This window comes from Dermacentor variabilis, chromosome 8 (assembly GCF_050947875.1).
Source record: "Dermacentor variabilis isolate Ectoservices chromosome 8, ASM5094787v1, whole genome shotgun sequence".
Taxonomy (NCBI): domain Eukaryota; kingdom Metazoa; phylum Arthropoda; class Arachnida; order Ixodida; family Ixodidae; genus Dermacentor; species Dermacentor variabilis.
This window is the reverse complement of record NC_134575.1, coordinates 76,569,140-76,595,125: the sequence shown is the minus strand read 5'-3', so window position 1 is coordinate 76,595,125 and position 25,986 is coordinate 76,569,140. Positions and strand designations below refer to the sequence as shown.

Below are 25,986 nucleotides of genomic sequence, written 5' to 3'. Positions count from 1 at the left end.
AGCGCCCGCCAACGCTCTAAGGGACGCTCGCGCTCTAGAATCCGCTCCAGGTCGAAGCAGCGGCCATTGACTGGGACTCCAACAACCAGGAGCCGATCCGTTTCTAGGAAGGCGCGGGTGCGCTTTCCTGCAGCTGGTGGAGGCGGCGGCGCAGCTGGAAGCCAGACCACCTGGTCTGGCAAGATCAAGGGCGGCATCAGTGCCGGCCGAGCGCGCGAGCAGCGCCAGGAGCATGTGCATGGTAATAGGGATAGGGATAGGGATAGGATTGCGCAATTGGAGAGAGAGAATCATAGCTTAAAATCAGCCATTGACGGCCCTATCAAAGAGGTAGCTGAACTTAGGAACGGCTTACCTTCCGGTAACAGCGATAGCTTAGGACAGGCTAGGAAACATGATTACTCGGTTGAGCTACCAAGGTCTGTGGAGGTCGCAGAAGAGAACATGGCGGACGAGGAGACGCCTGCTCCGAAAAAGAGGGCCCTATCCTCGACCATGCGGATTCAGGGCAAAGTCGATTGCGAGCTTAAAGCAATGATGGCGACATTGCAAGAATATGTAAATCAGATTATTAGTAGACTGGAGCGGATAGAAGAACGGGAGAATGTCACTGATCAGATATTAGGCAAAATTGAAATATATCTAAACGAGACGGTGGTCCCTGCTATGGAGCGGGAGTGCACACGGCCGCTAGCCCAGCAGGGTGAGTCGTCGAGTGGACTTGAGCTCAAAACTAGTTCACCAAATTTCCGTGGTCAGGATGGCTTTATCTTGCGGTTTCACAATCTTCCGTGGTGTGTCGTAGTGGCGGTTAGTAACGCTAACGCGAGTAATTTATGTTGCGTTCACACAAAAATAGACCTGAAAAAATGTGCTAGTGGTGCCAAAGGCGCAGTGCCGCTGCAATAGACGAATACAATGAAATGCGTCATGGAAAGGAGAAAAGAAGAAGTTCTCGCAATACTCTCACTTTTGTCATAGATCGCTGACTGAAGTAAAATAGTGCAGTTTAAGAAAAGATATTTATACAGTTGTGCGTGAACTTTCGCGCATAACCAACTGGAAGAAACGTTACTGTGCCGCTTGCAAGTAGGTGTCTTTCACACAGGCTTACTCATTCCTAATCGGAGTGGCGGACAGTCCTAATTGCAGCAGATGTGGTGTCGAAGAAACACGAAACATATCCTGTATGACTGCCCTACTTACGAAGACGAGAGGAGTGCCCTTCGTACAACTTTGGAGCACTTAGATGACCGTACTCTAGCAGAGGAGAAGATCGTGGGCGTGTGGTCTCGTGCGTCTGCTATGTGCAAGGCCGCAAACGCGCTGGTGCGCTTCTTGAAATGCGCCGGCCTGTATGACCACCTGTGACTGACCCAGTGGTACACGCTTCTGGGCGTAACAGTGGAGCCTGTCACCTTATTTCTTCCTTCTCTTTCTGTTCCCTTTCCCGCTTCATCGGTGCAGGGTAGCCAACCGGGCTCAGCCTGGTTAACCTCCCTGCCTTTCCCTTACGACTTTCTCTCTCTCTTCGCACATAGCCTTGGTGAACGAGGCGATGAACCATTCCTATGACAGACCATGATTAGAAACTTCTGCAACACACTGGAAAAATAAATTTTGGCAAAACTCTTCTCGTGAACAATGTTCGTGTTAATGCGATTAGTGTTGCAGCAATGTAGCGAGGCAACGTATCGGCGCGTCATCAAGCAGGCGTGTATGCAACCTGGCTCCTTCCTCGCATTTCCCTCCGGACGCGTTCTGTAATCTAGAGGCGCCGCCACACATTTCCACTTGTGGCATGTGTGTGCATATACATCGTCAATATGGTCTGAGTACGGCTTTTTTTAGCGTGGCAGAGTTTTTAAGGATGCCCCGTGGCACACGGCAACATTCTACTGCACTCTTTGCATTAATCTGAAATCTGAAAGTGAACATGACACCAATATATTAAGTTTTTTTTCGCGAACTAATTTTTACACAAAAGCTTTACGGCGCATATTCCAGTTTACGAATTGCATCCGGTGACTTCGATGGTTGTATCTGCTTGAGTTCAATTATCTGGATGAAATCAGTTTCGAGATATGGCGTTCCCAAATTTTATACCAAATGCATTTGTTTTTCAGTTACTTCCGAGCTCGAATACCTAAAAAAACATGTTCTTAAAACATTATGTGGCACACGAGTGCACTTTCACCTCACGTTAGTCAGCGCATATATCAACACCGGTGTGCGTTTGAAAATCTATTTCTAGTGGTTATCCACTGTACAATCAAGAGCGCTAAATGCGCTAAATGTGCGCTAAAGTAATTAGTTTAAAAGGTTGTTTGGTAAAATTTGAAAATTAGATTTCCAGTGTATGCAATGTTTCCCTCATCGAGTAATCCAGCTTAATAAGTATATTTGTGGTATGTGGCACAGACGATTTTTAAACACTCTGATAACCTTAAAAGAAAACACCCGCTCCGCATGGCACAAATTCGACTCCACTCAGAGCCGGAATTTTTTGCACGAGTCGAACACCTTATACTTTTTAAAGTATGGCACGCCATTTCGGGGGACATTTATCTATGTTTGTATGTGTGTTTGTGCCTATCTCCGTATGTATCTAACTGTTGTCCCGCCGCTTGGATCGCTGTGTGGTCCATGGTCGAATGTTTAAAGCAGCATGCTGTTGTGCTGGGAACAGGGTGCGAAACCAACCATCGGACTGATTTGAGTCTCCGAGAAAGTGGCAATGTGTACATATGGTGCCACTCTTCAACAAACATCTTACCCACCAACATTGGCCGCTGTAGATGCGTTGCTGCGCATGGACCGCTTTTTGATGAAACTCATTGACGTCTATTTTGGTCGCTGGTTATGTTTCAGTAGGTGTGTGCCGCTCATCAATCAACGTCTTTGACGCCAACGTATTTAAGTACGCGTATGCGACTGGGATTGTGCCACCCTAAAATGACGAAAAAAAAATCGAAGCCCGTTTCTTAAAGAAAGATGGTTGAACACGAAGCTTTACTCCAATGCAAACTGAATCAAAGCCCAAAGCCAACGACCACGCAACGAGCCCAGGAAATGCTGAGTGACCCGATGCTATGCATATGTGATTTGATTACTTGTTTAGGATTGTATTTTTTTAACGCTGGAGTTGAATGAGGACACATTTCGCTAGGTTGCATATGCTTTATTTTAGATCGCGTAGCCGATGATTACACGCGCGCGCACACACACACTTTCACGGAGGACGACTCTACACCTGCGGTAGCCTCTTTTCCTGCCGCGCGCTGCACCCGCGGCCTACCCATGGCGACGGCCGTAACTCTACATATTGCGTGACGCGCTGAATGCAGCGCAGATATAGAGTGTGTCCCACATACCTTGAGCCAAAAATTCAAAAATGTAATGCGCGTCGGCTGCGAATTGAACCGAACGCATACTATTTGCAATAGCCTATAGTAACTCAGACAATTTCTTCTTTTCCCCATAACTCACTAATTAAGTTTAACTACCCAACTTTTCAATTATTGACTGAGGACCTGAAGTATGTTACGTAGCTTTGTAGGGCGCCTTCAGAAACCACCGATCAAGTTGTTTCCTTTATGATACGTTTCACGTACTCCGTTTTTCCGGGTTTCAAAGAAAGCCCGCGAAATGAAACAAGAAACATGTGACGGAGCGTTTGTGCAGTGGTATCCTGCTGCTCTCAAGCGTGCGTTCGGTGAACAAGGTCGGCTGCATCGTGACTGGCGATGACGAAGCGGCAGGGTGTTCTTTATCTCATCGGCAGCGCTCGGCCAGAAGCATGCATTTTCATCGTCATCCGATGGGAGCCGACGTTGCTCACGGAATGCACGCTTGGGAGCAGCACGAAACCACTGCGCAAGCGCTCCGTCACGTGACTTTTTTCGTATTTCTTGGGCTTGCTTTGCAACCCGGAAAAAAGGATTACGTGAGACTTATCGTACAGGAAACAACTTGATCCGTGGTTTCTGAATGTGATCTGCAAATCTGCGTAACATACTTGGAGTTCCAAGCCAATAATTAAACAGTTCGGTAATTAAACTGAATTAATTAGTGAGTTATGGGGAAAACTTTCTGAGTTACTACAGGCTATGGCGAATAGTACGCGTTCGGTTCAATTCGCTTCCGACGCCCCTTTCATATTTAAATTGGTTCAACTTATATGGGACACCATGTATACAGTTAGTCTGGGCACGGCCGCTGTCTAGGAAGCGCGGCATTTTAACTTCTGTAACGAGCTTTGATTTGTTTTCACATCCTAAGACGGCCCCGTGTTCACGCGCACTTGCCATCTCTGATAAGCAGGGAAGCTCAGTTAATTGCGACAGGGGTAGTGTCATGCCTAGCAGACGGAACGTGCGCTTCCAGTGAACTTTGTGCGCATGCGCTACTCTTGCTGAGCTCGTCGCTTCGCGCCGTTATCACGCACAGGCAGGGTTCCGTCCAGTCGACGCTGGCTTGGTACTGCGAATGGAAACTGTAGTGTTCTACGCATGCGGTGTAAGTTGGCCTTCGTGCAGTGCGTTTTCGACGCTAACGTACCAATCAGTGACGCATAGAAAGCTTCGCTTTAATATCCTTTAAATTTCTCCAAAGCAGAGCGGAATCGAACCCATGCCACAAGCGTTCCTCGGACGCACCAACCCGTTGCTTTAGAAGGGTTGTGCCACAAATGCACGGGGTGTGTGCCGCTTTTCAATGATCGTCGTTCACGCCAACCCTTTAGTGAGCGGTGACATGAATGAACAGGACATGGACCGTCCTTCAATGAACCTCTCCAAAACTTTAATCACTGAGTATGTGCCACTGAGTGTTCCGCAAGCGAGGGAACAATTGTCAGCGTTCGCATTCACCGGCGCACCACGCTTCTGCTTTAGGAGGCTACGCTCAGACTTCACTGCAACGCGACTAAATGGGGCTGCGTTTCAAGAAAGAATCGTGAGAGAGGAACCCGGCTGCCGCATGACGCGCTTCTCGAAGTTCACACGAATCGGCGCGCCGTGCATTTCGGAGTCCACGCGCAGGATTACTTAGCGGCGACGGCGCTAGATGACGCCGAGTGTGGGCTCCCGCCATAGGGGATCAGAACATTTGGTTGCGGGAGTACGTGGTATTTTTTTTTGTTTTTTATTGTTTAACCTGGGTAAGCAGTATAATAGGAAGAAGTGGGGGCGCCACCCACCGCTCTGTTCCAAAGGAGACGCTCATAACATCCATCCATCCGCTGAAGCACACGCCACATACATAATAGGTTACGATGATGGCACTACGTTGTGCAGCTATATTCTTTCTATGGTAAATGCATTACTGTATACAGTCATAGTGAGGTAGTTTCTGTCAAATTTTCGTTATTGAAGAGTGGTGCACACCGAGTGACACAAGTTAGTGTCAAAGAGATTCATTGAAGAGCGGAACATTGTCACGTACGCCGAGACCCAAGTTTATCGAATGGGTAGTCTTTAGCCTTATTCTCGCATAGTCGGCAAATGCGGCGCCCAGTGACCCAAGTTACCAAAAAAACGGTGAGCAACCAATACAGACAGACAAAGATTGTTCCGGAAAGTACGTGAAGTTTCCTAAGAATGCAAATCACAATAACGAAAGCTGTATGAAGAGGCCTCCAAAGCAAAACGAAAAGTTCGCTGGCCTTACGCGTTTTCTGCTACAGAGAATGCGGAATTTCAGGGTGTGTCTGTGGGGGTGATGTCAGGTTTGTGTGCATTTGCTTTGGAGAGCATGCTGACGCAAAACATCTTGTCGAAGGTGCTCCAAAGCTCATTTCAACGCAAGCTTTTCTTCTAGAGCCAGCTATTACTGGGCAAAACGTTGGTGTTTTTCTATACCTGCGAAAATGGATCTCGTAAAACCTTAGTAGATAAATAGCTAGTCCTTCTCGGACTTTATAGTACGCTAATCTAAACCCTAATAATGACGACAAAAATGTATAGCTAGAAGCACTATTTAAATATGGCCAGGTACCTAGCCAAGCCGCATATATGTGTAGAAAGGCAAACATTATTTCAATATATATGTCACCTATTTCTGCACTGGAGTATGTCAGAATGATCGACTCTCAGATACTGCAGTAAAACAACTAATTACCTCCACAGCAGTGACTGCGCCAGGTGCATGTGTTCAGGCGGTGGTAGAATGTGCATCTGGCCGGACAGCAAGTGTGAGTGCATCAATGGGAGGTACTACCTGCCTGGTTCCCAACAATGCGTGCGAGATCCTGAGGACTGTCAATCCGGCAGCTCAATGAGGTGAGAACAAAGAAATTCTAGGCTCCTTATGGAAGCGCATAGTGCGATCGTATTGCCAAGAACAGTTCACTAGAATCAATATTGTAGGTCATTACCCTAGTGCACCGTTACTACTACACCAACGAGGCCGAGGCAGGACGTCACAGTACGAACGACAACCACCACGTGTGTAATTGTCGTCTTTTCCTCCTGCCCGTAAAAAACTGCGGCTCTGCATCGCAGTGATCCTGAAGTCCTGTAGCTACGTCTTTTGAAATCAAATTGTTCTGGAGAACGGGCCAGCGATCAAAAAGAAAGAACAAGTGAGCCTTTCTGATGAAGTTTGAGTTGCCGTGTTCGCATTTGACTCGTTTACAACAGCACATCCCCTGAAGTTCATCCAACTGCTTCTTCTGCGGCAAAGATAATCTTGGTTTTAAATGAAGTGAGAAAAACATTGACCGACCGTTACGATACTCCCTAATACGAAATTTTAGCGCAGATATATAGGTGTTTCAATTCGCGATATATTGACTGACGCGGACAACCTGTCTCGCGCGTCACGTTGCAAAGGGGATGATGTGTACCTCGCTAATCGGGATCGCGAGAAGCGGCTCGCGGGTTACGCGTGGGTGCGATTCACACCAGCCGCCGCAGACAGACTTCCGCTCATGCAGCGCTTTGTTTCTATACAGACAACGGGCGCTACCCTGACGCCATCTCGTAACCATAGTGACCGCACTACGCTTTTCTCACGCTTTCGCCACACGCTTCTCCTCCGCTTTGCGCCCCATGGTTCCGCTAGGTTCCCCTGCACCCTCCTTCTCCGCTTTCCTCCTCTCGCTTCCTTAGCGTAGGGAGCAGGGAGCGTAGGGAGCAAAGACATAATGCATCAGTAGGGAAGCCGTGCTCTAACCTTTGAAGGGCGGATTTTATATCTGTAAGAATGACAACAGTTTGAGGCGTACAAAACCATAGCTTCTTTAGAGCTGCCTCAATGGCAACGCTTTCGGCCGTTGTGGAGGACACAGTGAACCGAACCGACCAATCATACTTCAAAGAGGGAATGTGAAAAGCAGCTGCACTAGATCCTCTGGCCTTGTCCACAGAGCCATCAGTAAAAATTTGAAGATGACCTGCATATTCAGTCTCAAAATGTTCTAGTACGGGCGAACGCGTTGCCGCCAATGGAGAACTCCGCTTAGCGCGAACGTGAGGAATCGTCAACGAACAATCGAGCTCGCGAATGACCAAGGTGCTTTCAACCTCTTAGTTCGACCTCTTGCGTCAAGACCCAGGTAACCAAGATTATTAAGGGCCAAGTATGCTCGGGGCTCAGATTCCTTTCGAAGACGCTGTAGAAGGGCTCGCCCGGCTATCGTCTGTATGAGGCGGCCAATTTGCATCAATAACCTTTGTGAAGCGACTAGGCTAAGAGGTCTCGATTGAGACACATAAAGTACTGCATTGTTAGGAGCTGTCTGCGGAACGCCAAGAGCCCTCCTTAGGCCAATTCTGTGCAGAACCTCAAGTCGTTCCAGCTGTGACAGCGAGGGGGAAATTAAAGGGAGCTGGTACATTATTCGACTCGTCACTAGTGCATCGTGCAGCCTGATTATTGAAGAAGGGTGATTTCCCCATTTCTCACTTGCAACTCTACGGATCACATTGAGACGCGGAGTTAGTGATGTCACAGTAAAGTCCACAGCTCATCGCCGCTGTAGACGGTAGCCAATAATGACGCCCAATAAGCGCTCGTGCTTCAATTGACGAAGGCAACATTGATAAAGGTCTATCTTCAGCCGCGCATAACGTCTTCCTCTACCTGAAAACATGATGAAGCCAGATTTTTCCACCGATAGAGTCAACCCAACACCATGAAGGTAATTTTTAACTGAAAGTAATGCCCGTCGAGCTATCAGAGCTAAACGCTTGTGTTGATATCCGGTTAACCAAATACAAATGTCGTCCGCATATCTCGACATATGGATATGCCTGCAAGGTTCTTGCACTTCAGCGGGAAGACCAGCCATTACAGCATTAAACAGCGTTAGGGAAAGAACACTTCCCTGAGGTACACCTCGCGATACCGCCCTTTCGGTGCTTATGGTACTTCCTAACCAAACTTGAATTTTACGATCACTGACAAATGAGTGAATGAATCCCAGAAGATAGCCCTGTGCACATATGGCCTGCAAACTATTTAGTATTGAGCTCTGAAGGGCATTATCATACGCATTTGATTCGTCTAGGAAAATAGCTAGTGTTGAGAGGCCGAAAGCTCTTTGATGTTCAATGTGGCTTATCAAGTCCAAGACGCTATCTTGCTCGCTTAAACCTGTGCGTAATCCAGTCATGTATGTTGGTAGAGACCTTCTTTCATCAAGCCACCAAGATAAACGCTTATTTGCCAGATTCTCCATGAGCTTAGCCACACACGACGTCAGTGATACAGGACGATACGAGGTCAAGTCTGTCATTTCTATGCCGGGCTTCAGCATTGGGACAACACAAGCCACCTTCCATGAAGGAGGAACGGCGCCAGTCTCCCACACTCGATTGAGATAGCTTAGGAGCATCTTGCGGTGTTCCAGAGGTAGGTTCTGCATTATGTGGTTGGTAATGCCGTCAGGACCTGGTGCACATCGGCGCCGCAGGCTGCTGAGTGCTGTCTGTAGCTCTCGAAGTGTGAACAGGGCGTCCATAACACACGTAGATGTTGCAGGCAGAGCACATGGATGAATTCCTGAACTTGCACGTAGAAATGCATCTGCAAATTCCTCTGCCAATCACGCGAGAGGTTTCTGCTTGCGCAGTGCAAGCGCTTGGAAAGGCTTACTAGGACGACAATCACCAGCAAGGCTACCAATGACTCGCCAAATTCACGTCATCGGTGAGAAAACAGTCAAGCTAGCGCAGAAGGACGCCCACTGCGACCTACAGAGCTTGTTCGTATGTCGTCGAATGGCAGAGTTAAGCCTATTGAAGGTGGTCTTCAAGGATCTGTCGTCCTTATTCCGCATCATTTGTCGCTCCGCCCTTCTGCGCGCCGCGCAAAGGTTCCCGAGTTTTAAATCCGGAGTCGGAAAATGATTAGGCAACGTTACCGCCGTTGTAGCAGCCATCTCACTATAATTCATTTTGTCTATCACATCACCATAAATACTTGCAAGTTGCTCCCTGTACTTGTCCCAATTAACAACATGACTCATTTTAGAGCCGCGCATATGGAAGTCAGCAGTAAACACTAAAATTGGATAGTGATCACTCCCCATGCGGTCAGGTGCAGTTGACCACTTCACACGGACGGCAAGTGAATGCAATGTTAGGTCTATAGATGTGGCTGAGGCCGGAGGCCGGAAGAAAGTGGGACTTCCTTCATTGGCCATGCACAGGTCCAAACTGTCGATAACTTCTACAAGTTTGCGTCCGCGGGAATCTGTGTTCCTGTCAACCCAGACAGAGTGATGGGCGCTGAAGTCACTGCAGATAATTCGGGGCGCTGGGCACCGGTCACAAAGCTGCTGGAGAAACAAATCCATTGCTACCTTCTTCCGCGGAGACACGTATACGGATGCAACAGAAAGAGTTCGGAAGCCGAGCCGTATCCTCACAGCCGCTACCTCAATACTATCGCTGCAAAGATCAGTGACCTTCAAAGCCACATGAGGAATCTCTCTTCGTATGTAAAGGGCGGCACTTCCTGCGGGAAGTGACTTTATGCGGCATTTCTTGCGTGCGACATATCCAGTCAAACATCTCCCGCTTAGTAGGCCAGCCTCCGAGAGGTTCAATACTGGAACACAAGTTTCTTTCAAAAATAATTTCAGTTCTGCTAATCGACCTATAACCCGAGCGCATTTCCATTGCATAATAAACGGGACTTATCGGTGACTTTTAGTTGCACGAGGTTGAAGAAAACTAGCCATATTATAAGGTAAAGTTCGCTGCGAAGGCGGTAATCATGGACTGAAAGGACAGAACGAGCTGTAGAAAGTTCTTCAGGCTGCCAGTCTGCATCACTTGAACATATGAAATGAGGACTTCAAACAAAACTCGCAGAAGGTCGAACAGATCCCGATTTTTGAGCTCCTTATTTTCCTGGACGCACTGCCTCACAACTTCAACAAAAGATGCGGACTGGGACCCACTCTTGGCCACTGCATCTGGCTTCTTCATCTCCTTTAAGGCAAAGGAATGTCCTCCTTGTCGTCGAGTCTGCCTTTGATCTGGTCGCTGAGGAACTTGGACACTTTTGGCTGAAGCAGATCGAACAAGTGACTCATCCACAGAGGACTTTGCCATCTTGCTAAGGTCAGGTCGCTCACTGACGTTGCTTGTTACCACGTCACGAACTTCCGACTCTAACGCAAGGAACTCAACTTCCGACTCTAACGCAGGGAACTCGTCACTTCCAGGTATCGGCTTCTCAGTAAGTTGTGGTTTGGGACCACTAATGCAGGACACTCGACGGTGTAACGCGCTTAAATGGAAGGGGCAGCCATCGAAACTCGCTGGATAGCCACCCCCACAATTAGCGCAAGCAAAATTTGCCTTGCGGGCTTTGTAATCGTGGGCGCCACCACATCGTTTGCAACGTTGATCTTTGATGCGAATTTTGGCTACATGCCCAAAGCGTTGGCACTTAGAGCATCAGGGAGGAGTTTCAACGAATTCTTTGACTGCATGCTTGGTAAAACCAAGGTCAATTTTTTTCTGGGCGCTCGGTGTTGGGAGCAAACGTTAGCACAACAGAGGCAGTAGGTTTCACTGCCCATTCTTTTTCTTGAGTCTCCACCCGGCGCATCATACGTTTCACGTGCAGAACACCTTGCCGTTTCAAGTAGTCAAGAAAGTCGCTTTCCGAATACCACACTGGTACTCCCCTAATAACACATCTCTTAGTCATATAGGAGTGGGGCAACCGGGCTTTATCTCTTATGTCACGAATCTGAGAGCACCGTAGAAGAATATCAACTTGCTCTTCCGTTGCGATATCTAGATGAAGAGCACCTTGCATTGTGAAGCGACTGCGAATCGGAGCAGATCACAGCAGAGCTTTAAAGGCTTCCAAGAGCCTGATAGGGTTCCGCTCTCTCAAATTAACACCTTTCTCTGTTGGTAAAACTACCACTGGGATTCCGGCCGTTCTTTGCTTCCGATGACTCACCACCTTGAAGCTGTGACTGTCCACTTCCGCCATATCAGCCACTTCCTCGTCAGGGTCGACGATAGTTGAGTCGTCCCCACTGAGCGATGATGACGCACTGGACTGCTGATCGTCCCTGATGTCTGGCAGCTGCACGCCTTGCGAGGCCATGGCCGCCTCCACCACGCCGGCTACCTTCGGATGGCGCGGTCCCTTTAAAGATGCCGGCGCGAAAGCAGCCGTGCCCTTCCCATAGGGACAGTACCGCCTTAAAGATGCGGCCGTCTTCCAAAGATATAAATAACTTACTTAATGTATAGCAAAACCTAGGCAATAATTACAGAGCTGAGGTGGCAACAGATCGAACAGCGTTGTCTTCCTCTTCCTCTTTCCCTTCTACAATTTCGCACTGGATCCTGCTTACTCTAGGAGAAGTTAGGTGAAGCCTACAAAGGAGTATAAAGGCTTCACCTAACTTCTCCTAGAGTGAGAAAGGTCCAGTGCGAAACTTTGCGAGCAGAGAAACTCTGGAGGTATTTTTTTTCGCGAGAATAGGCTGCAGGAAGTCCTTCTGAGCGTGGGCGCGTTGTTCGTCTGCTGATGGACTAAAGATATGGAGGTGCAGTTATTTTAGTCTTTCCATATTTAATGTTCCGCCAGGATTTTATACGTATTAATTTCCGGCATGCAGCTAAGGTAGGGATACTATCTGCACTCGTCATTTCATTAGGAGAATATAGCCTGCGATATTTATAAATATAAATGAAAGCACCTTGTTCTGAAGCCTTTTTAAGCGCTAGATATATATATATATATATAATATATATATATATATATATATATATATATATATATATCTCTTTTTTTACTGTACGGGTCCTATACGACAGACCATGTAGTATTGATCTAATAAAGGCATCGTGCACTTCGCGCTTAACGTTTAAAATCACCATTGCTAGGTTTCTTGCAATAAGGCTGTAATCCTTTAGTTGCAGTCGTCATTTTGCGAGCACGTTTGGGCAGTCATGCTGCAGCAGGCGTTTCAGACACCAAAACAAATTATTAACATCTGTTAGAATATCCGAAAGCATAGCATGTGTTATAATTTGTAGCAGCGATAAATGATTGGAATTTAAAGCAACGCGATAGACGGAACACCAGTAAAAGAAGGATACAGACACGGCGCTAACTCTCAAGGTTTCTTCTTCACAACCACGCAATATACAGGGTGTCCCAGCTAACTTTAGCCAGAATTTCCAAACATGCGAGTGCCACGCAGCTGGTCAGAACCAAGGTAGCGTTCCTGGCCGTCAATTACAGATAATCAGATTATCTTTTGATTCTGCCTAATTACATAATTAGTCCTAATTAAGTAATCAACTGCTCACATAGTTTAACTAGAATAAAAGTGTCAATGGGAAAATTGAAGAGCGACGCGAAAAACTCCCCATACAGCTTTCTGTTGCTCAATACGTGCTACATAAAAGTGTTTTTTTCCGAACGTGAAAGCAGCCCGCAAATGCACGCAAAATTGCCGCGCGACTGGCCGCTCGAGGCACTTCTACATTATCATATACGACCCGGCATAAAACCCAGTATGCTCTCGTGCATAACCTTGTTACCTATAATATTATAGTCCGCAGTTATTAAAGCTTTTTCTCTATAAGGTTGGTTTTATATCGTCCTAATAGACTATAAGAAGAAATCTTGGGATGGACCATGGTCCCCAGGCAAATGTACCAAAGCGTCGCCATTAAGGCGCTTTTGCCATCAGAAAGGTCTTAGCCTACACTGCCAATAGCAGTCAAATATTTTGTAGCACCATTGCAGCAGTGCGAAAACTGCCTTCTCAGCTTGCGGCAAAGGGCCGCCGTGTAATGTGGTTACGCAGTTAATGCAATTTGGCAGAAGCTGCAAACTCACACGGTGAGGTTTATGAACTTCTGTTGCACCGCCCCTATCAACAAGCACAACAGCCTTGTTACTGGTAGGAACTTTGTTAATTTTGTGTTATTTCAGATGTACTGCTCGTAAAACATATTGCTGTTTCACAAGTATGTAATATTTCCCCGTATATAGCAGCGATGAAGATTCTGCTTTGAACACTAAAACCACAGAAGCAGCAAGATATTGTTAAAGAATGTATCTTGTGTGTGTGTGCGCGTTTATTTAGATTCTGCACCATGATCTCCTGTGTACTATTTAAAGCCTATTAGTTTTTGGTGTGTTCTGTGCTGCTTAGTTCAATGTTGATTGGGCTCAAACGTGCGTGCGTGCGTGCGTGCGTGTGCGTGTGTGCGTGTGCGTGTGCGTGTGCGTGTGCGTGTGCGTGTGCGTGTGTGTGTGTGTGCGTGTGTGCGTGTGCGCGCGTGCGTGCGTGCGTGCGTGCGTGCCTGTGTGTGTGTGCGTGCCTGTGTGTGTGTGCGTGCCTGTGTGTGTGTGTGTGTGTGTGTGTGTGTGTGTGTGTGTGTGTGTGTGTGTGTGTGTGTGTGTGTGTGTGTGTGTGTTTAGCCTATTTTTATGCCCGCTACAGGACGAAGGCTTCTCCCAGTGATCTCCAATTACCACCGTCTTATTAACCGATAGCAAGTGGCGCCTGCTAAATTCGTGATTTCATCACCCCGCCAAATTTTCTGGCGTCCTCGACAGCTCTTCTCTTCCCTTGGTATCCATGCTGTAACTGTGATGGTGTAAAAGTTATCTGCCCTGGACTATTACAGTTAAAGAATGGGTGCCAGAGGGATAGATGCACGGTCGAGGATGGCGGAAAATTAGTTGGTACATATACAGGGTATTCCAACTTACATGCACTAAGATTTAAATATACGCAAATGCCACGTAGCTGGATACAACCAACGTGTGGTTGTTTGCAGTCACTTGGAGATACTTAGATCATTTTTTGCATTCGGCCTAATTACATAATTTGTCTTAACTAGTCTACTTCTCAAATAATATACTTGGATGAAAAGTGACAGTGAGACAATTGCAAAGCAAAACCAAAAACATTCGATACAGATTTCTGTTTCTCAACACGTGCTACATAAATGTGTTTTTCCGAACGTGAAAGAATCCTGCGAATACACGCAAAGTGCATCAAGTGGCCAGTCGTGCGGAAATATTGCGTTGATTCCCGGGCTTCTTCAACGCACGCAAAAACGCTTTCATGTGGCACGTATTCAGCAACAGAAAGCTGTATCGGAAGTTTTTGATGCTGCTCTACAATTTTCTCATTGACACTTTTTATCTATAAGCAATATCTGAAAATTTCAACAATTATTGAAGGCTAATTATGTAATTAGGCGGAACGCGAAAACTGTGCTTAGTACTCCTTGTCGGTTCCTCTTGATGATTCGATCTTTTTCAGGTCGCTGGTCACATTTATTGTCAGTTCTCCTGAAACCTGAAGTGAAGCTACAAATATCTCTCTTGCACATTTCCCAATAAGGTGGAATTGTGGGTCCCTACTTTTTATTCCTCGGTATCCTTAACCATTGTATAACTTTTTGAAACTATTTGTTTCCTTGCAGAAGACGACAGATGGAAAGCAGGGCAATAGACGTGATTTTCGTAGAAGATGACCGCTGATGTCCATCGGGGCGCCTGCAGCACGCACATCGCCAATCAAGTCGCCAACGCAGAAACAACAAAAACAAACTTGATTTCTCGCAAATAAACATGCGATAGAATTCGCAGTGTCCTGTTTTTGCGATTTATATATATATATATATATATATGCGCGCGCGCGCGCGCGCATATATATATATATATATATATATGCGCGCGCGCGCGCGCGCGCGCGCGCGCGTGTGTGTGTGTGTGTGTGTGTGTGTGTGTGTGTGTGTGTGTGTGTGTGTGTGTGTGTGTGTGTGTGTGTGTGTGTGTGTGTGTGTGTGTGTGTGTGTGTGTGTGTGTGTGTGTGTGTGTGTGTGTGTGTGTGTGTGTGTGTGTGTGTGTGTGTGTGTGTGTGTGTGTGTGTGTGTGTGTGTGTGTGTGTGTGTGTGTGTGTGTGTGTGTGTGTGTGTGTGTGTGTGTGTGTGTGTGTGTGTGTGTGTGTGTGTGTGTGTGTGTGTGTGTGTGTGTGTGTGTGTGTGTGTGTGTGTGTGTGTGTGTGTGTGTGTGTGTGTGTGTGTGTGTGTGTGTGTGTGTGTGTGTGTGTGTGTGTGTGTGTGTGTGTGTGTGTGTGTGTGTGTGTGTGTGTGTGTGTGTGTGTGTGTGTGTGTGTGTGTGTGTGTGTGTGTGTGTGTGTGTGTGTGTGTGTGTGTGTGTGTGTGTGTGTGTGTGTGTGTGTGTGTGTGTGTGTGTGTGTGTGTGTGTGTGTGTGTGTGTGTGTGTGTGTGTGTGTGTGTGTGTGTGTGTGTGTGTGTGTGTGTGTGTGTGTGTGTGTGTGTGTGTGTGTGTGTGTGTGTGTGTGTGTGTGTGTGTGTGTGTGTGTGTGTGTGTGTGTGTGTGTGTGTGTGTGTGTGTGTGTGTGTGTGTGTGTGTGTGTGTGTGTGTGTGTGTGTGTGTGTGTGTGTGTGTGTGTGTGTGTGTGTGTGTGTGTGTGTGTGTGTGTGTGTGTGTGTGTGTGTGTGTGTGTGTGTGTGTGTGTGTGTGTGTGTGTGTGTGTGTGTGTGTGTGTGTGTGTGTGTGTGTGTGTGTGTGTGTGTGTGTGTGTGTGTGTGTGTGTGTGTGTGTGTGTGTGTGTGTGTGTGTGTGTGTGTGTGTGTGTGTGTGTGTGTGTGTGTGTGTGTGTGTGTGTGTGTGTGTGTGTGTGTGTGTGTGTGTGTGTGTGTGTGTGCGTGCGTGCGTGCGTGCGCGTGTGTGTGTGCGCGTGCGCGTGCGCGCGCGCGTGTGTGTGTGTGGCGTGGACGCCGAGTCATCAATTGTGTCGCCCGCGACACAATTGATATAGGTTCTACGCCATCACTCCTGGTAGTCTAGAGACAATCACAGCCACTCCATCTAGAAAGAGCCGACGCCTGCGTGGACTACTAAGCGAACTTGGTCTCTTATGGTGTCTCTTATGGAATGGATGTCCACCACGACTAAAAGCCAGATGAACTAGACTCGCGATAGCTGGACTATTCGTCCGCCATGGTTTAGTTCTCCATGCACTGCTAACCCAGAGATCCCTCCATGGAGTTCTTTTTGAAGGTGGCGAAGATTCGCTTGCCCATTTTGATCTGGTTGCCCCTTTAAATCGTCGGGATATAACGTTCGAAACCTTCGGAACGTCCACTTCGACTCGCAAAACTCCGCAGGAACTTGGTACGAGAACCATGAGGGCTCTATTACCGATTTAGTAGGAATTTCACCGACAATCCCGCGACACGTACAGCAGTGCCTAAAGAAACCGAACGGCCGAACGCGCGATCCTTTCCAGAAACAAGCAACCCAAGGAAAGCGTTGTGCCTTGTTTATCGAGGAAATGGTTCGTCTTTTCAGGCGACAAGGCCCTAATCCGGAACGCCGTCGGTTTCGGACTGCCGTCGGTTTCGGTCCGTCGTCAGCTGCTTTTTGCTCCTCGAAGAGGCATAGCGGGTGTCGAGTGAGCAGCTGAGTGAGCTTCGATCTCTTGCATTTGCTGAGACATTCCCACAGAACATTATTTCTTCGCTCTCATCTCGTGTCTCACCAAGGTGCGATGCCTACAATGGCGCTGGCCGACGTAGAATTTGCCACATAATAGGGAATGTTGTAAACAACCTCTGTGCTACACGCAAGGAAAGGATTGGCATGCATGTTTACGCAGGTAGGAAACTTGTGCTCGTTTGCATTCACGACTCGGCACAGGCGAGACAGCTTCTCCGCCACTGAAAACAGCATGCGAACGCCGCAGTTGGTGGCCGTCCTTTTATGGCATAGTGTCTTAAAAGGACGGCTCTGTTTCTTCCGCAACAGATTATTGGCTTTGTGCTAGAGAGTTTCCACGAAGAGCTCAAGTCCAAATAACAGAAAGGAAAAGACGTTTCGACTAGGACAGATAAATGAGCAGTTGTGGGGCCTTACTTGCACCACCTGTCGCACTGTCTTCAAAGGACAGCCACAAAGTGCGGTGTTCACGTGCTGTATTCCACACCGGAGAAAGTCAGCTCCTATGTGCCGAGTCGTGAATGACCAAAAGCCCAAATGTACAAAGGCCACGGCTGCCCAATGAAGCATGCCACTCCTTGTGTTACGTGTGACGCAGTGGTTGTCTATAGCATGTCCGCACAATGGGGCAAATGTTACTTTGGTCAGCCCTGGTGCTGGACAGCTGAAGGGACCACCGGGCGCAGGTTACGGCGTTAGCAGGATCAGGTCACTTAGCAGATCACTGTAAGGGATGCCAGCGTGGTGCTTTCACTTCACAGCGCACGTGCTCTGGGAAAGTAAAATGATGAACAATACGGAGTGATTTCTGAAGCCTATAGCAACGAAAAAAAGTATGATGAATTGTGCTTGCACTTCGTCTATCGCGTTGGCAATTAAAGGGTGCAGTTAGTTTTGCCTCAACTTATGCCCCGCGCACATGGGCCGAGTGGCTTTCTGGGAAGTAAAATCAGTATACGGCCAACGTCCTCTTTGCCGTGCTACGTATTGTACTTTCAGCAGCTTCGGTTTCCGTTTAAGCGCTGGAAATGCATCGCATGTCTAAATTACGAATGTTCCGTAAACACTACAGGTGCGACGTAATGGGTGGCTGTACAAACGAAATCGCGTTCAAGCGATTGTACTGAAGGCACGTTCCATTACACCACTCAAGGCTACGTGGCCCAGAAAAGTTACTCAGGAGGCCGAAACAATTCTGTTACCTATGCTGCCACTCTCGGTTACAGTTTACTGCTGCATCAACTATCTCATAGCGTTATTTTCAGACGTTCAATGACAGACTTTGAAAGCACCACCTATACCATAAACCATCGCCCAAATTGCTTTATAGCAGCCGGCTATCTTCCTAAAACAAACATTTATTTAATCAATTAAGGCACTTGGGTCTCTGCATTACTAAGTGCTTGAAATGGTCTTAAAATTGTAGGACTATTATAAGCAATCCAAATCTGTTCTCACATTCCGCTCGGCGAAGTTGTCCCCACTCGTTCGAAGTCATATTGCTTTGATATCGACACCTGCATTTGAATATACGCTGTGCAGAAACAAGTAGGTTCTGCACTGCCCCGGAGCCAATACAGAGAGATGTTACTAGTAAATTGGTTATTAGTTCAACAGGTGCGGTTATCACGTCCTTATTTTGCTTTCTTTTGCGTTCTTTCCACGTCCTATGACTTGTCAATTCAATTTGCTCTCATTTGGCCAACGCTTCTGCAGGCGCATTTTTTCTTGAAACACAGTTATATGCAACCACTGTCTATAAATCGGATTCTTGTGAAACTTAAGTTAGGGGTCAATGTTTGCGTGCGACTCCTCTGTTTTACCTTAAACATTACGTATCCTTGCACTAGAGCATTTCGCACATCTTTTCATCCAGGGAAAATTTACACTAACATTTCATTAACAACAATTCCTAACAGGGTTAGAAAAATTCTCAGCTAAAGCTGCGGCCACTCAACGTCAGTTTTATTGTTTTCTATTCGCTTGAAATAACCTAAACAAGAAGAGACGAATACACGAAACTATGCACATTCTTAAGCTCTTTTGTTTTCTTTTATGGACGGGTAGAGATGCACTTGTACACAGGCGCAATAGAGACACGCTCATTTAACAACTTATACTCTTCTCAGAACTAGAAGAAAGTTTGTCCTTTGTAAAAAAAAATATTCCATACGCATATTCTCATCTACAGTTGTAAACAACTGGCTATGACGATGGCCGCACAACTGGTGCGTGGGCAAAACTAAAATACATTGCCATATGCAGGCTTAAAAGAACGTACTCGGGTCGTAAAGTGGTTAGAAATCTTCTTAACGCGTTTTCCTCCTTTATGTTACTCACAATGCATTGTTTGATCTCTGCGAGAGCGCGAAAGCTTCTCGTGCTCGAAACGAGCAAATAAACGGATACTTGCTCGTTCCTCTTCACTCTTCCCGCTTATAAACATATTTGCGTCAGTTGTTCTTTGACATCAGATTTCTTTCTTTTTTTTTGCAATCATGCGCTTCACCCACTCTCTCCAGAACGCCGCTTAGGACGCCCCTACCACTTACCTATTTTTGTGGAAGAGATGCATGCTCCCAAGCGTTATATAATCCTTCTTCTGGTTGTCATGCGTATGACAGTCATCCTCGGTTGGCCTTGTATGTAGAATGCTTCATTATACGTCCTATCAGTAGCGTGAGACGTTTCTCAATATTGAGTGTTAGAATCCCAATGCTGTTAATTTAGAGATGCAATGTTCTCTCCCTGGAAGGAAAAACTTAGTAAATCGTTTTTTTTTTAGATTAAGAAGTCTTGTTTGATAAATTTGGTTATAATTATTTTCTATACCGCAATGTCTTTATTTTTAAAAACAGGTGTGAGACGCATTCGTTTTATCTCATCTTACCTCACATAAGCCTCTCTCTTCAGCAAATAATCTTTATGCGATCTCATCCATTGTATTTTTGGAAATGTGTGTGCGACAGGCGAAATTGGTGGCAATTTCCTGGAGCTAACTGCTGGCAACGAGCCAAGTACACAACTCTTTATAAACTATCGAATTGCCTCATAGTACCCGTCTTCGTTACCTAGTGGATTTTGCGCTGGGCTGCTAAGCACGAGGTCGCGGGATCAAGTCGCGGTTGCGGCAGCCGTATTTCAACAGAAGCGAAATGCAAAAACGCCCGTGTACCGGGCATTTGCGTGCACGGTACCAGATGGCCAAAGTTAACCCAGAGTCTCCCTCTATGGCGTGCCTCATAATGAGATCGTGGTTTTGGCACGCAAAACCCCAGCAATTATAAGATTTTACGGATTCATAATAATAGTGGTAAACATATATCGTTTATCCATGCAACGCCAGTCAATAGCACAGACTTGGTGATTTCAGTGAGTCTTGCGGCGTTCAATGTTAACACACCTGTAGAAGGTTGCAGCGAGCACAAAGAATGTTTCAACCATTGTAAGAAAAACAAGAAAGCAATTTTCTGATCACATGAAGCGACACCATAAAACAGAAAATATTACAATATTACAAGATTGCTGCAGGACAAATCTTACGATGAGTATAGGCAGTAATGCGATTGGCAATCGAGAAATCTAGGGACACACCGCATTGCTGAAATCAGGCCTGTTTACGATCTGTTTTTGTCTATCTGAGACTTCCCTTGCTTCAGCTATATATACAGTCGCAGTGCCTCCGTTACCAGCCTAGATTTCCGTGGCGCTCGCTTGCCAATGTCGCCAATGCATGATCGCGACACAGTGCCGCCAATAGAAAGACGAAGGCTGAATGACATCGATGGCAAAAGCGGTATGACGGTGATGGCGTGACGAAAATGAGATGACGATCATGTGGCGAAGATGGTGTGATGGTGCTGGCATCACGACAATGGGATCGCGATGAGTTTACTTTTATAAAGATAGCGTGGTGCCAACTGGAAGACAAAGAGGAATGGCGACAATGGTGCAACGACAACATAGTAACGAAAAGGGCCCGACAATGGGTCCACGAGAGCGGCGGTCTGACGACAACGCAACGACGATAATAGCATGACAAGAGCGGCATAATCACGATTAATCGATTAGAGCATGATTACTGTAGTGCGACGAAGACTGAATGATGTAAATCGAATGGCTTAATTAACATCATGACAGTGGCATGACGACAATTGGTTAACATTTCTGAATTGAAGAAGGTGTTCCCACGACAGTGTCACGACTATGGGATGACAGTCATATGACGACAACGGCATCAAGACAAACAGTATGACAACGAATGCGTGACGATAACGGTACGACGACGATGGCGTGATGACGACAGCGCGACGACATTTCCATGAAAAAGCTGGAGTGACGAATATGTAACCGCCACCAACCCATCACGATGACGTCATTACAGCAAATGCACGATAACTGTGTGTCGACGACGGCACGGAAACAACAGGATGACTGAGCTACAATGCCGGCGATGCAGCGACTAAAATGGTACCACGATCATTAGCAAATACCTGGCGGCCCAAGCAATTAGATAACTTGGGCTGCTAAACCGGTTCAGAAGGCGCGACGACGACAGCATGACCAAGGTGAAAGAATGAAGCTGTAATGACGACGGTGAAATGACCAACACGACATCGTAACCATGATAATGATGACAATCACATGACGGCGGCTGTATCACGACGATGGCTTGACGAGAGTCGGATAACGACGTTATAATGAAAACAATTGAACTACCACGGCGGCCTCAAGACGACGGTATGACAAGAAATGTATGACGATGGTACAGTGACAGCGATAGAGTGACCACAATGGAATGTTGAGATTATGATCACGAAGCTGGAGTGACAATGATAGAATGACCACAACGGTATCACGATGACGATATGACAATGAATGCATGGTGACCTTATGACGGCGATGGCGTTGCGACGACAGCACGGCGAGAGTGGCACCAGAAAACTGGAATGACGACGATCGAATTATAATGATGGCCTCACGATCATGGTAACATACACAGTCGCCTCTTGCGGCCTCGAGCGGCCAATCACGCGGCAATTTTTCGTGCATTTGCGGGCATCTTTCACGCTCGGTAAAACATTTTTATTTAGCACGTACTGAGCAACCGAAAGCTGTATCGGGAGTTTTTAACGTCGCTCGACAATTTTCTCGTTGACGCTTTTCATCTAACTATAATATTTGAGAAGTTCATCTATTAATTAAGATTATTTATATAATCAGGCGGTATGGAAAAAATTGCTTGGGAATCGCAAAGTGACCGCAACCGACATTACCTTTGTTCTGTCGAGCTACGTTGCATTTGCATATGTTTAAACTCTCGATAATGTTAGTTTGGACACCCTGTATAATATCCAGCCTGTCTAATATTCACTGCAAGTAAATTCAGTTCTTCGTAAAACACGCTGCACTTTAATACTAATATTTATACCTTGAAAACCGCACTTCATGTGCACAAACGTTATTCATGAGCCAATTACATCAAGATTTATTCATTTTATGTAGATGTTAACTGGGGTTCAGTCTGCCTGTTTTTTTATGTTGCTTGATAAACATAGCGAACGAAAATTGAAGCTATAGCCTAGTTTGCGTCGCCGCAGCGCTGTCGTTTACACTGGTCGGATCCAGTTTCATAACGTTGATAACACCGGGCTGCGTGAATATGAGCTAGTGGCACAATGCTTACACGTGCTTGGACAACTGCCAAAGGGCTTCCTGCTTGATTTTTTTTCTTCTTTTTGATGCTACGTGCTTAATTTCGTTAGCCGTTTATGATGTCCTTATTGATCAAATCATTTTTGATTTTAGTGCAACGTTTATTAAATGTGCATTGAATGATTTACCCTATTGGAATATTCGTTCCTTACCAAAGTCACATACTATGTGGCAAAATGAACGTATAAATGAATATCAAGACTCATAGGACCGTTGTGCTTTTCAGTCCAATTTAAGGATCTTTGCATGGCATGTGGTTGTCCTGACCCTTCTCATCATGCCTGCCTCGTTCCTCGATCTCCGTGTGTATGTGATCACGGTGTGCTACGTGATATGACGACCGCCAAATGCGTTACCAGCAGGAGAAACTGTAGATGGGTTAGTGCTACTTATATTCTGTAAAATTAGTAGTAACAGCCATAGCACGTGCTAATTATCAACATTTCTTTCAGCAATAGGACAGCGGCTAACAAGGCATATTGGGGCGATTCTTTCCGGTGGCGCTGCTCAGAGCTCTAACCAGCAACTGACACTGAATTCCTGAAAATAAAATTTTTTAACACTCCTCTTATGTTCAGCCCGCCTGGTGTTCGCAGCAGTTGCACGTCCTGAAACAAGCCTGTACCGGTTTGTTACCTCGGTATTTTGATCTTTTCAAGGATCTCTATCACTATATATAGTGTTAGAGTGGGGAGATTTAGTTATTTGGATCAATGCAAAATATTGTGGCGACCTGCTGTTCGCAGAGGACATTGTCTTGTTCATCAAGTGTAGAGATCGCTTTCAATAAGCCTTATACAATATTAGGTATACAATGGCACCTTATGCGTGGAATGAATGAGGGATTGGCCTGAGGATTATTATTGAAAAGAGTTCAGTGAAATTAGATAGCCTGGCACGAGACCAAGAATAGCGAATCGTTATTTGCCTAAAGATGTGCAAATGTGAATTGCAAGATCAACAGTCGCAGGTCATGCGGTTTATGAGATGTGCGTCTGAAGACGAATAAAATATATCGTCCGAATGGTTCATTACGGGTGCTGCCGGAGCTAGTTTGATCCGTACAGCTTATGTATTATGTATGTCTTTATTATGCAATATATTTATTAGGTCATAATTTTTCATTTTTTTTTTATATGCCGCCTCTCTGCCACTAAAAGCAAGGGCCGGGGGGGGGGGGGGGCACGGCACTGTCACGCTGTCATCCATGAAAGTTTCTTTAGGTGGGCTTCCCGCATCATTTAAAGCAACTTGCTGATAATAAAGTTCGAAGTACTGTTAAATAGGGGTCTTGCTAGGTATGGCAAAAGGAACGACGAATAAGTGCGAGCTAAAAAATTTCCGAAGAACGCTGTTATAGTGAAATAAAGGTGAGGCGTGCAGACGGGACACAAGAGAAGCGAACAACATGAACGTCGTCTGCACGTCTGCCTGTCTGCACGTCTCACCTTTTTTGAGCAATGAATCCTTGCCACCTAGCTCAACTCTCTGTCGTTCTAACACTGTTATACTTCCTGGAGTGCTAGTGTCTCTTGTGCCACCCGGCAGCTGCGAAATTGCGCGGCTTATCATCAAAATTGTGGACTCATCATACCCACTGATGGCCAAGAGAGAAAAAAAGAAGAAAAGGTGCCGCGGTTAACCAGGTGCACGTCGAGTTTGCAACCATGCATGGGGAGAGGGGAAGGGAAAAGAAGAATGAAAAGGGAGGGAAAAAAGCAAGAAAGCCCTAGGAGCGAGTACTATTGTAGTTAGACTCCCAGTCTAAAAACAGTCCAAAGATCTGTCGACTTCAAGTACTCTAGCAACGCTCTCGTTCCTAGAGTAACTCAAACGTCAAAGTTTAATTTAAAGCAGCCAGTGCGCCCGGCCTTCTCCACATTCATCACGCTACTTCCACACGTACACTACTTTGTGTTCCTTTACAATATACGAAATGGTTTGTTCGGCTAAAGAACAAGGAACTTCGGCTTTAGTAGAGAAGGACTATTTTCTCTTACTCTGGTGCAATGAGAACAATTCGAACATATCATATTGCGCCCGAATAACAACATTCCATTACTGTTAATGTCGCAGTGAAGATATCTGAAGACCATTTTATTTTCCCACTGGTTTATTAGCGGCTCATTGGCTGCAACAAAAAAAATTCGAGAACGATGTCATGGTCACGACAGTGTCCCACGGGAAAGTAAGCACCGCAGTTCCCGGAGGTCCTGGCCGTCACCGGAATTAGGCATTAAATCGTCGCGTGTGCTTCCGTTACACAGTGGACCCTTTGCCACATTCTTCCATGCTTTTGGTGCGATTTCGTGTAGTTATTCGTGGTTCTCCGGGGCAGTGCCTTCTCGTTGGGCACTAGCCGTTGTCCTTAAACATTCGGCCTATTCGGTGCTACAAAGCCAGCGCTTATAGTTTCTATAGTTGTATGCTATCATTTCCGCAGTACAAGTTGTACGCATAGTAACCGCACTCGTGTCCACACGTCACATGGGGGTATATAACGAGTAGGGTGTCCGTATTGTCTATACGATCAGGACCGCTCGCACAGCGTCCTCTCCATGCACTTTCCATCTTCTCCGAGTCGGTACATCCCCCTTACGCAATAACAGCCGGTCGTGGGGTTCACCCGGCACGAGATCACGTCGGGGGAGGAGCATTTGCACTGGGCACAGACTTCCAACAGGTGCGCCACTGGCTCGACAACTGCAAAGTGAACCGGAAAACGTTCCACACGTTAAACGTGGCGTTCAGAAAATCACGGCTCTATGCGACGTCCTGTATACTGCTGAGTTGGTGCTTTCAACCATTGCAACTGTGCAAAACATCATATGGACAATCACAATACATTGATGAGCATCAAACACTACTGCTGTCGTTGTTTTAGTTCCTGACGATATTGAGTTGCTCTAGCCTTAAACATGTTCTTTAGCGAACAACCACATATTGTAAGCTCAAATAATATTACGCATGCAACAACAAATCAGTCATTTCAGCTTTCTTTTTCGTTGATTTGTACTGTTTAGGAAGCTTTTAGAAGTTTTGCCAGGTATTTTGCACTATTGCGGTAAGAACGACCAGTAGACAAAGCGAAGACGTTTTCTCTAGAATATTTTCCACAATCAAGGCGTGGCGAAGGCAAATGTTACACTAGGCAGTTCTCTGACATCGTGCGTCAAGCACGCGGGATTCGAAAACGGGCTGACCAGGCTCTTGCGCGCTTTGCAGGCATCGATCTGCAGGTAGACCAAACGCATGAGTAGGCATTACGGAACATAGCTGTATCGAATGCAG

General features: G+C 46.3%; 1 protein-coding gene and 2 long non-coding RNA genes across 8 annotated transcripts in view; 2 read left to right on the top strand and 1 right to left on the bottom strand.

Annotated features, from left to right (window-relative positions):
- The window catches only part of LOC142590340 (uncharacterized), a 139,960-nt gene extending 124,873 nt beyond the window's left edge, over positions 1-15,087 (top strand). For 4 of the 6 annotated variants that reach the window (XM_075702393.1, XM_075702395.1, XM_075702390.1 and 1 more), the window contains 2 exons: positions 6,129-6,281; positions 14,937-15,087. In XM_075702393.1, coding sequence (XP_075558508.1) covers positions 6,129-6,281; positions 14,937-14,994 — 211 coding nt within the window. In that variant the 3' untranslated portion in view covers positions 14,995-15,087. The remainder of the gene's footprint in view (positions 1-6,128; positions 6,282-14,936) is intronic. The other 2 variants (XM_075702391.1, XM_075702396.1) reach the window with 2 other exon arrangements.
- A 4,418-nt stretch (positions 15,088-19,505) lies between these two features.
- Positions 19,506-23,255, top strand: LOC142591121 (uncharacterized). The gene is made up of 3 exons (XR_012830348.1): positions 19,506-19,622; positions 22,922-23,073; positions 23,148-23,255. It is a non-coding gene; the product is annotated as an uncharacterized LOC142591121 (long non-coding RNA).
- A 1,534-nt stretch (positions 23,256-24,789) lies between these two features.
- Positions 24,790-25,986, bottom strand: part of LOC142591120 (uncharacterized) — a 6,626-nt gene continuing 5,429 nt past the window's right edge. Inside the window, exon 2 of the long non-coding RNA XR_012830347.1 lies at positions 24,790-25,398. This is a non-coding gene — a long non-coding RNA (uncharacterized LOC142591120). The remainder of the gene's footprint in view (positions 25,399-25,986) is intronic.